The sequence below is a fragment of the Chiloscyllium plagiosum genome, chromosome 24 (assembly GCF_004010195.1).
Source record: "Chiloscyllium plagiosum isolate BGI_BamShark_2017 chromosome 24, ASM401019v2, whole genome shotgun sequence".
Classification (NCBI taxonomy): Eukaryota; Metazoa; Chordata; class Chondrichthyes; order Orectolobiformes; family Hemiscylliidae; genus Chiloscyllium; species Chiloscyllium plagiosum.
The window spans coordinates 51,918,600-51,930,597 of record NC_057733.1 but is presented as its reverse complement, the minus strand read 5'-3'; the positions used below and the strand labels follow the sequence as shown (position 1 = coordinate 51,930,597).

General features: G+C 36.9%; 1 protein-coding gene across 3 annotated transcripts in view; it reads right to left on the bottom strand.

The window, feature by feature from the left end:
- Positions 1 to 2,064: 2,064 nt before the first annotated feature.
- Positions 2,065 to 11,998, bottom strand: part of rhot1a (ras homolog family member T1a) — a 97,775-nt gene continuing 87,841 nt past the window's right edge. For 2 of the 3 annotated variants that reach the window (XM_043715099.1, XM_043715100.1), the window contains one exon: positions 2,065 to 3,260. In XM_043715099.1, coding sequence (XP_043571034.1) covers positions 3,143 to 3,260 — 118 coding nt within the window. In that variant the 3' untranslated portion in view covers positions 2,065 to 3,142. Of the gene's footprint in view, positions 3,261 to 5,404; positions 5,552 to 11,998 lie in introns of all 3 variants that reach the window. The other variant, XM_043715098.1, reaches the window with a different exon arrangement.

Here is an 11,998-nt window from a genome sequence, read left to right as displayed (position 1 = left end):
GTGCTGCACAGAAACAGACTCTTTGGTCCAACTCATCCATGCCAACCAGATATCCTAAATTAATCTAGTCCCATTTGCCAGCACCTGGTCCATATCCCTCTAAACCCTTCCTATTCACGTACTCATCCAAATGCCTTTTAAGTAGTGTAAGTGTACCAGCTTCCACCACTTCCTCTGGCAGTTCGTTCCACGCATGCATCAGCCTCTGCATGAAAAAGTTGCCCCTTAGATCCCTTTTAAATCTTTTCCCCTCACCTTAAACTAAGCCCTCCAGTTTTGGATTCCAATTCCCTGGGAAAAAGACCTTGGCTACTTACCCTACCCAAGCCCCATCATGATTTTACAAACTTCTGAGGTCACCCCTCAGCTTCTGATCCTCCATGGGAAATAGTTCCAAGTCTATTCAGCCTCTCCCTATAGCTCAAAATGTCCAACACTAGCAACATCCTTGTAAATCTTTTCTGAGTCCTTTCGAGTTTATCAACATTTTTCCAATAGTAGGGCAACCAGAATCGAATGCAGTATTTCAATAATAGCCTAACCAAGTACAGCCACAACAGGACATCCCAACACACCCTTCTTCATTATCCTGCTTACCTGCAACTTCACTTTCAATGAACTATGAACCTGCACTCCAAGGTCTCTTTATTCAGCAACACTCCCTAGGATCTTACCATTAAGTGTACAAGTCCTGCTCTGATTTGCTTTTCCAAAATGCAACACCTCATATCTAAACTCCATCTGCTACCCCTCGACCAGCTTCGATTGTTGTTGGGGCTGCCTGTCAAAGTGCGTAGCCTCATCTTTCCTCCCATAGTACATGCCATCTGGCCAATTTTGTCCACTGATATAACTTGCCCAAATCCCTCCGCAGACTGAATGTGTGTCATTTTCACCACTTGCCTTCCCATCTATTTGTATGTCAGCTGCAAACTTGGCAATTGTACTTGCACGTTCCTCACCCACGCCAACACATAATTTAAATAATTGTGGCCCCAGCACTGATCCCTCTTGTACTTCACTAACTACAGTGGGTTGCCAATCTGAAAATACATCCCTCATCCCAACTTTGTCTTCTATTAGTTATCCAATACTCTATCCATACTACCTCAAACACCACAGGCTCTTAAGTATAAGAATGTTTGGCACCTTATCTAATAACTTCCAGAAATTCAAATATATTATATTTACTGCTTTCTTTTTATCTACTCTGCTTGTTATCTCCTCAAAGAATTCCAATAAATTTGACAGGCATAATTCCCCCCTTCATATGCTACGCTGACTCTGCTTGATTAAATTGTGTTTCTAAATGCTCTGTAATACATCCTTTGTAATAATCCTCAGAACAAAGTAACCAGGTATTTTGTCCCCTCCCTGACAGATTGCAGTGTCAAAAGATCAAATCTCACTTGTAGATCTCAGGTGTTCACTGGCCCCCACATGCTATAACCGCAACATATCATCTACCCTGCCACCATTATTGTATTTTATTTAACTAATTCAAGTTTAGAAATATTGTTCATTGATCTGTTATATCTAGTGGTTTAAGAAAGCTATAAATGTAATGCAATACTTATATTTCCCAATACCAGTTTAAACAACTGGCCCCCATTCAAGAGGAAAAAAAAACTTAAAAACTCACCTAACTTCACAGATAATTAATGCTCTCATGTCCTGTTCCCAATCACCCTCTCTTGACTCACTCCTTTTATGTAAAAAAGCAAAATAGCACCTCCTCCCTCACTGGCCAAACCCCTAAGCTCATTCTGTCTTGAGCTGATATCTTTGTGCTTGCTTACTGTTTGTACAGCATTCCACAACTTCCAAGAAATGGGTCAAGGATACTTGAATCTATTCTGTAGTCATTTTACGGGCTGAGAGAATACACTAATTCCACCATCTAGCAATAGAATTGAATTATAGTGCCAAAAAGCATAGTATTCCAATTCCAACCAATCCCCAAACCTTAAATCAAGCATTCGATTATATTAAAAAAAATCCTAATGTCTTAAAAGGAATAAAGATTTTTGAAAACAAAGAAATTAACTGTAAGGACACATGATATAGTATGTAGATATTTATTGAAATTGTTTGAAAAAGTCAAGGATGAAAAACAATGTGATGCAACAGTTATTGGTTCAATATGCAGGAAGAATGCAAATTCATTGTAACAGAAAATTGTAAGGATGCTCGGTGGTATTTTAGAGTTAACTGTACTGTGAATCACGCAACTACTACACACTAACAAAGCAATAACTGTACTGTTTTGCATTGCAACACAGTTCAGATTGTAAGAGGAAGAAGTCTCTAATGCTATTTATTTTTGAGTGCAAGATCATGGGGATTTGGAAGATTTGCATCCTTCAAAGGCCGCAAAAAACAACTTTTGTCTTCTTGCCTGGCTTGGAAAAAAAATAATACTGTGGGCAGGGGGAAGATTATAGGGGAAAGGAAGAGACAAGTAATAAAATGTCCATTTCTTCTGATACACAATTAGTTTAGGGATACATATAGAAATGTTATACTGTGAGATTTAAATAAAAATTGTTATTCTGTGTACTCTGATACCCTGAGAGTATCTTGGTGGTTTCATTTTGTGCAGATTTGCTTCTTTTGAGATTAAAATATTACTTAAACAATAAATAAACACCTACAAATGTTTTAAATACCAGGCAAGTCTGAATGGAGGATAAACTTCTAAATATCCACATGAAACAATCATTCCAACAGGTAAATTGCTGCATGATAAACCTAGATTTCCTAACTGTACCAGGAATCCCAGGGCAACAATGTCATTCTGCTGATTGTGCAAATATTTACATTATTTACATAATTATGTCTCTTTTGGGTTATCTGACATTGGCAGCATCTCATTGTACAGAACCTTTACAGATAACATTACCGGTACCTATGGCAAACAGAAACAGGCTCTGAAATTACAACAGAGTCATTACAGATCTGCACTGTCCTTTCAGATGACATGGGAGCTACTAACCAGCTTGACCTTTAAACATCTTTGTTTTCTTGCACGCTACCCGTTGAAGAAATAAGTTTGCATATTAAAATAAAAACACAATATTCATTGCAGCCTCTTGAAACCTTATATAAAACATATCATGAACGAATGATACACCCATTCTGATCACCGTTGCTTCAGTAATGCTTTGTACACAGCAAATCCTAGGACAGCAAACACTGTAGCTCCAAGACTTGCTCGAAGCCAGAAGGTTGAGGTCTTCAGGTCGGCCTGTGCTGTGTGTCTACAAAAAAAAAACATTTACAGTAAGGAATTGAAATTTTATAGCAACAGTACAACAGAATTAAGGGTCAGTAAGTTTTAGCTATATTTAGAAAAAAAAATATGGACTGGACGATGTTTTGTAGAATTGGTTGATTGAAAATTAAACACACAACAGACGAGAATAAAATTAAGCAGTGACGTAAGTATGGCAGACATGCTTTGTGCACTTGAAAAGATTTAGGGTGTGGACTAAAACAGTTAAATGTGTCTACAGTGTAATATGTAACACAATAGGTAGTTACTGAGCATGCTCAATTAAGTACTGAGCCAGACTCCTCACAGTACGACAGCTTAGCAAAATTAGTTAAAGCAGCAGTGTTACTAATCAGGTTTAATATCCGCATCTTGGTTGCTCATACCAGATATGGCAGTTTCTTGTAATAAACATGCTGTAACAATTATCTATCACTATATGCATTAAAAATCTTTAAATACTAATTTTTAAAAACTTTATCTTGCCTGTTCCACAGAATGCAAGTCAGTAAGAGGGTTAAACACAGGATAAGTTAGTAAAACAATAGTTACAGGTAAGACTAAATAAACATAGTAATGGGAATATAGTGTGAATAAACAATTTTGCAGGGAAGGACAGGTTAGAATTTACAGTAAATACTATTAGTGGCAAATGTAACTGATTTTATAAGTGCCAAGAGTGCTGCTGTGACCAGAATGTTCTATGTTTTCGAAGTTTGTGTATCTTAGTATTCATTATCTGAATTCAGGAACACACTAGATACAATCTTGATGTAATAAAAACTTAGCAAACTAAGTTGACCTGCTGCATGTAACAAACATTTCAACAGCTTTTAAAGTTTAAAAATTTGATACTAAATCTGTCATTTGTTTCCTTTCTTATTTTGTTTCTTCCCTTGTATTTTCACTGATTGAAGGAAAACTCACAATGGGTAACATCTGCCAACATAACAGCCATTTGATCCATGAAAACATAATCGATCAATTTGAACAGTCCCGGCTCAATCAGAATAAAGAAAACATTTGAGCAATGTAGTTTATGAATAATTCCTGCTTTTCTAACCATTAGTTGTATTTGATAAAAATATACTGCTTTAACTCCTTACCACTATCATTATCTATAACTTTGTAGTACATGGGGAACAGATATGATTTAAGTTCACACTTTATGTGCAGGTGCTTGAATGTGTACTGAGCACAACTCAGATCACGTATGATTGTTCTTTTAACTTGCAGACAATATCCTTAATGGAGGACAAGAGTTGGAATTGCAGTAATAATTCAGGGAAAAAAAAAATCAAACAGCACAGTTCAACAGCTAACAGTGTATAATTGGACTTGCAAAAGCTAAGGTTTTCTTTGATGTAATTAAAAACAAGGTCTACGAAATATATAGGAGAAAGTGAGGACTGCAGATGCTGGAGATCAGAGTCGAAAGTGGGGTGCTGGAAAAGCACAGCCAGTCAGGCAGCATCCAAGGAGCAGGAGAACCGTTATTTCGGGCGAGAGCCCTTCATCATTCTAAGTTAGTCATACTACAGAGATTGCAAAATAGATAATGCTTAAATACTTAAAGGTTGGTCAATTATTTGCTGGCACACGATGTCTGTCTACATCACACATGATCAGAGGAATGCAGATTCTGCCATGCTCAACATTCCAACACTTACAAGAACTACAGAACTCTACATTGAATCTCACTAGCTTAAAGTAGCTGTGCAGCCTTTCTGGAGTGTGTATATATATTGCTCTGAATGCAACAGTGTCACATTAGGTCACAAACATATGAAACAGTATTCTTTCAAAGCTAAGATTACCACATTAGTTCATTGCAACTTGTTCTTTTTAGTTTCAATTTATGTCCGACAGATATTAAGAGGTAAGAATTTCCAGGTCTCCTTGCCATATGACTTTAACTTGACATATTCAGTTGCTATGTTTTGAATTTGATGCACATGGAGACAAAAAAGAAGAATTAAAGTCGATGTAAATCAAAAAATCAGCAACTAATTTAAAAAACATTGCTAGAATATGAAAAATATGTTCATCAACATTACTCCTCCAATCAGGAATTGTATTCAAATGACAACCATAGTCCAGATGAGGAGAATTTATTCTGTGTACAGTTACCTGTCTTCATTCTGCAAACTGTGAGCACCAGAAGACTCCATGAAGATAGAATCTTCAACAAAGCTTACGGCGTGTACTTGATGAACGAGACTGCCTTCATCATTCGCCAACAGCATAGCACCCACCTCGTCTACTCGGTCTTTTAACCTTATGTATATATACACACACATGCATACAAGTATGCAGTTCATAATATGGTACAAAACAGGACGCATGTCAACCTAACAGTATTTACATTGGTAAAAATCACAAATTGTTTGCTCAATGATTTAATTCAAGGAGCAGCCCTGTATCAATTCAGCTTTATTAACAAGAGTACTTGAATCCTTAATCACAATATACAAATCTTTATCTTCTCAAGGCATTCCTTTAATTTCAAATACTTAAGAGTTTTGGGAAACGGAATGGGAGATATACAAAGGTCGATTTAGAAGCAAAATATCAGAATTCAGGCAGCAGTAGTAAAATTTTACTAAGAATGGAGAAGCTATAATTAAGGAGATGTTACTTCCTTTGAGTAGAAAAAGATCCATGGTTGCATAATCAATATGCTTTTAAATTCTTGGGTAGTTCTGAATTTCCAGGCCAATTAAGAAGTTAGCAATTGAAAAATAAAGTGGGGAAGTAGAGTAGTAGGGTAGTAGTTGTTCTGATGGAACAATGAGATTAAAAACAGCAGACACTTGAAAGGGAATAATCAAAAATGGTTAAAATTAGCATTAGAAGGATATTGGTAAACCATTGGCTCATGAAATCCTAAAGGAAACTGAAATTACCTTTCTTGGTCAAGAGAAACTAGCATTAGCTAGGCAGGAACACAAGGGATGAGATATCAATACAGAATATTAGGAAAGGAATTTTGCTGAAGGACATACAAGAAGAATATATTCTGAACAGCAGAACTAATAAACTAAAAAAGATTTAAATCTAAATCCTGACTCTCACTTTTCTGGAGTCAAATAAAAATTACTCAATAAAACTAATTGTTGATGCTGGTTCTGTTCAACAATGTATGTGGGTAAAAAATAAAATGCAGCATAATGGAGTAGTTTAACAGCAATGAGACAGACCAGCTACAGGATTAGGCAAAGATTTGCCATTAATAAAAAAAAACTGTGGAGTACTTTTAATGAAGATAGATCTTTCTGTAGGAAATAGCAAAGTAAGGATATTACTTAATTAAAACTCCTAGATTTTGCTCCATTTCCAAAAGTTAGGGTATAAACTTTAAATTACATCATTAAATTCATATGATTTGCAGTTTAACAGGACTGCCCCTTTATCAGGATGACAAAGATTATTTATATGATCATTCAGTTCCAATTTCAGCCACCTACTATTTCAATAACAATTCTTTGTTCTGATGTCCATATCAAATTGACCAATACAAACAGAGGCTTACATGAATACAATGGCCTGTTAGTGACAAGTGGCTGCAGTTACTTTCTAACTGAGCATGCTCAAGCCTAGTTAACGAGAGTTAGGAAACGTCAATATAATTCAAAGATATCTTGGGGTTAGCAAGATTCCTGGTTATGGCTCGGTTATGGTGCAGTGGACTTCAAACACCAGTAGACCACGATGTGAATAGCAGCAACATACACATTCACAGAAAACTGGCCAGCTGAAGGCAGTGCAGCAAGAAGAAGAAATGCAATTGTGAATGTGAGACTCAGTCTATCTAATAAATGGCTTCAGTAAAGAATATATTCACAATAAGCATGTGTTCTAAGTTAAGGGCGATAAAATTTACAGTCAACAGTTATGCACTGAAGGTACATAACTGTTACACCCACATTTCATTTCAAGAGCAGTTACATGCAACATGGCCAACAGATGACTAAGGGGTTGTTACAACACTTGAAATCTCAACAAGGACATCCAAGCCCAAATATCAGTCTCATCAGTCAATTTTATTCAAAGTTTTCACAAAATGACAAAAGCTACAACACTTTTGGCAAAAGTCAATATAGCGTTGGTGACTGTGCAGGCATGCATGGAAAGGAAATTGGAAAAACAAAATTTCTTCACACACTGTTGCGACACTAGATTTTCTAGTGTGTATTGAAACATGTTGATTGAAATGACTGTTAAGCATGAAGGGGTGCTTGTATGGAAATTCAATTTGAATCAAAATTATTATGAGATTAAGATATTGCAGTATTTGTTTTCCATAAACACTATAATATGCAGACTTAAAAAAAAACTGAATGGCTGCATTGGCAATGAAACAACTAGTCCTTCCAAAATGGATCTGGGTGTATTTTCATGCCATCAGATCAATAATGACACATTTTGAAGTAAAATCTCTAAATATTTGTTGTACGAAAAACCTGCAAGTCATCAGCATTGCTCAAATACCAAAGTGAAATCCTGCTGAAGGGAGGAGTGAGAATAATAAACCAAAAGCTATAGTTGGACATAAATATCAATATCACAATCCAAAGCAGATGATTTTTTTTCCATCCCCAAGAATAAAGTCAAATCATTCTCACATCAGAGATGGGGTAAGGAAGGATAAGTAAACAGACATGATGTAATAATAAAGTGATATGGTGCAAGTGGAATAGAAACAGTGCCAGCAGGCAAACAAAATATAAACAAACACCCAAAAGATAGAAAATTAGAAAAGAAAAAGTACATGTTATGACACACTAAATTATCCACAATTTGTCTTCACATGTGCATGCAACAATGACTCATCAGCTTCACAACAGGAAATGCAATAGCAGTAGTTCAAACCATCAAGCTTTGTGACTTAAGAAATGGAAAGGGCACATTGGGTTGGGAATGTCTAAAATTTTGACACGTATGACGGCAGAACACAATGCACAGTATAAGGCAAACTATTCACATTCACCCAGAAATCAAAAATTACAATTAGAATTCTGATAACAATTCCTTATTCAAAAGAAGTTTTAAATCTAAACTAACTTCCAAATTAAGATTCTGCCTGTCATTCCAACAGCCCATTCAAATGATGAGATGAGTGAGAGATCATTTATTTTTTGCAACACCTGTCCATTCCACTATATTAAGCAATCAGCATCTTTATGAAATAAAAGTTAGAGTTCAGCAAAAATATGTAAGGAAAGATTGGGAATTTTGAAAACTTAAACTTGGTTTTCAATAAGAAATTTGATCAGGGACATTGAAAAATTAAAACGAATTCTCACTTCAAAAACTCAAGCTAGCTATTAATATGATGCATTATTTGAGAAGTGTTTATTCTGCAGGGTAAGAGTTTATTAAATAAAAATCCTAGTGAAGTTATTTAGTATCTATGTGGAACTGAAATGATACATAAACCTTTCCATCCAAATAGAACGAAAATAATTTACAATCATTGTCGTATTTTTGATATTCAAAAACAAGCATCTCTGTTAAGGGCCAGAACGGTGGCTCATTGGTTAGCACTGCTGCCTCACAGCGCCAAGGACCTGGGTTCAATCCCCACCTCGGGCAACTGTCTGTGTGGAGTTTGCACGTTCTCCCCGTGTCTGCGTGAGTTTCCTCCGGGTGCTCCGGTTTCCTCCCACAGTCCAAAGATATGCAGGTTAGGTGAACTGGCCATGCTAAATTGCCTGTAGTGTTAGGTGCATTAGTCAGGGGTAAATGTAGGGGAATGGGTTTGGGTGGGTTGCTCTTCGTAGGGTTGGTGTGGACTTGTTGGGCCGAAGGGCTTGTTTCCACACTGTATGGAATCTAATCTAAGTGATCAGAGCATAAACTCTGGTAGATATTGTTCTCTATAGTCTGTAGATATTTGGAAAATTCACAGTGGCTCTGCATCACTCTGGCTGAATTCAGTTAACTCATCACTGGGCACACATTGAATCCAGGATGTGCTGTTACTTGCATTCAATCTTTGTCACTGATTCAGTCCATGAGTTATTTTCTCCAGTTTAATATATTTTGTGCCAATTTACTTAAGGTGGTATATATCAGTGCATATTACACACAGACTTTATAATTCTAGAAAATTGTTTCAGAAGAAGATTCTATGCTCCATCAACACCATACCTTTATGGAGGGCAGACTTAAGGTGTGGAGGGCTGAAGAGATAGATGGAAGTCAAATCGCTAAGTAGAGACTAATTTACCAGCATGCACCTTCCAAATTGAAATAGATAGTCTGTCTGTGTCCTTATGTGCAAGACAGAATGGATCCCTTTTATTAATGCTAGCATGAAGGTTTGAACTCTCAAAACAGATCCAGAGCAGGGAAAAGCTTACTACCCCTTGCTGTTAATAAAGGCATTGTGGACAGAAATCAAACAATACAACCAACTGAACTACAGGTAAAGTAATTTTCAAATAAACTCAGGACACCATTCATTGCATCAATGTAAATTGACAAGTCTTCACTAAAATATTCAGTCTTTCTACATTGCATTGGAACTATTGTTGCCTACGCAAAGAAGATTAGTATTAATTTTTTTATATAGTAAATAGTAATTTTTCGTATATAGTAATTTAATCCACTTTGGTAAAGTCAGCCAACTTAAGAGTGGGTCTGCACTTGCAGACCTACAGGATTTTCATAATAATCATTTTCTTCTCCCCCCACCGCATCCCAAAAAAAACTTTTCTAGTTTTCAGTAATTTCAGTTGGATGGTGAACTGAATATCTTAAAGATGCAGGATGTCTGTTATGGGAAGCACTTGATCAAAATTTTAGCATTCCTGAACAAGTTGGTTGTACTCTGGAATCCTGCATTTGTTTAAAGATTCTTCAATAACAGCCTTATTCACGGCATATCCACTGTTTTTCGCTTCAACTCACAAGCTAGCCTGAAGGAGGGATTTTAAAAAAATAAAATTATGAAACCAATTAGTCTGCAAGCCCAGGTGGTTGTACATGATCTCTGAACAAGTTTAGGAAGCTACACACTATTTTCCTGGATAGGAACAAATTTCTTAGTGGACCAGCAGTTTTAATTACTGGCCCTTTAAGCAAAAGGTTGGTATGAAAAGTGTCATGAACTGTGCAGAAATTTGCATTAATAAGAGGGCATCTCACTGTCGAGAGATAACTGCCCATGACAGACTCAGACATCTTAACTCAAATGCCAAAAATACAAGGTAGCTTTTCAGGCCTGGTCACAATTTGTTGCTCTACTCCAGAGATTAGCAAACAGGATATATTATGTAAAGCTAGATCTTTTGTTGGAATACAAATTACTGTACGAAATTGGGAAAGAATGAGAATAAGGGCCTGAGATCAATGGTGAAAACCTGCAATGCACTACCATGATCGACTTACACAGAATTACAAGAAAGAAATTAGGAGTTAATGCTATAAATGGATTATAAAGTGGAAATAGGTCTTCAGTTCAATAGGATTAATTGGCACCATTCTAATATTTAAATAAAGCTAGAAACATTAACTTGAAAACTATGTAGAAATTAAGTTCACATCCAGAGCGCAAGTATTGAAACACATCCATTGACTGCAAGGAATTTGTGTTTCAGGAGATCAGTAGTTATAAACATAATGCAAAACATTTTTCAAAATTATACCATGAAAGGTTTTAGTTGATTGGCAATATGAATGCTTTAAAAATTTCACCATTTATAATTAAATCTGTACAAGATGATTTAAAAAAAAAATTATCCAAAGATTGTGGGTGTCACTGGATAGAGTTAGAATTTATTTCCCAGCCCTACATGCCCCTGAAAAGATGGCAATGAGTTGCTTTTTGAATCCTGGCAGTCAATCTAATGTAGGTACACCCAGTGCTACTAGAGATGGAGGAGTGGAGCAGGGGGTTTCCAGGATATTTGATCCACAAACCAGTAATGTATTTCTAAGCCAGAATGGTATGCATCTTAGAGGACAGCATGCAAGTGTTGGCCTCCCTGTGCACTGGGATCCTTGTTCTTCTGTGTTGTAGAGATTGCTGGTTTGGTAGACATGAGTTAAAGGAGCTTTGGTGTGTTGAGGTGTATCTTATAGGGAGGATGCATCATTATGAAACATAATGAAGACCATAAGATATGCAAGTAGTAGGAAGTATAACGTTCTACGAAATTGGTTCTGGCCTCACAGTTCACCAGTTGGACAAATCCCTTCTTGGTGAAAATCAAGAGGAATTTCCTGAGGTGGGTGCAAAAACATTGGAGTGTTCAAACAAATTTCTTCACATCTGGGCTACTTATAGTATTGCCTCAACCAGTGAATATGAACTTAAGTGATTGCAAGTGATAGAGAGTCGAGGAATAGGGAGAGAGAACAGTTAAATGCGGGCTACAGGGATGGTGCAGGAGGGAGGGATTCCGGTATCTGGAAAGCTGGGGTTCTTTCTGGGGAAGGTGGGATCTCTATAAACAGGATGGTCTACACCTGAACCTGAGGGGCACCAGTATCATTGGGGGAGTTTAAATTAACTCTGCAGGGGCATGGGAACCTAGACTGTAGCTTAGGGTGCAGGACCTGGAGTGTAGGGAGGTTAGGAACATGGCATCAATCTCAAAGGAGGGTGCCTGTAAACAGGAAAGTGGCTTGAAGTGTGTATACTTCAATGCAAGAAGTATACGAAATAAGGTAGGTGAACTTGCAGCGTGGGTTGGTACCTGGGATTTCGATGTTGTG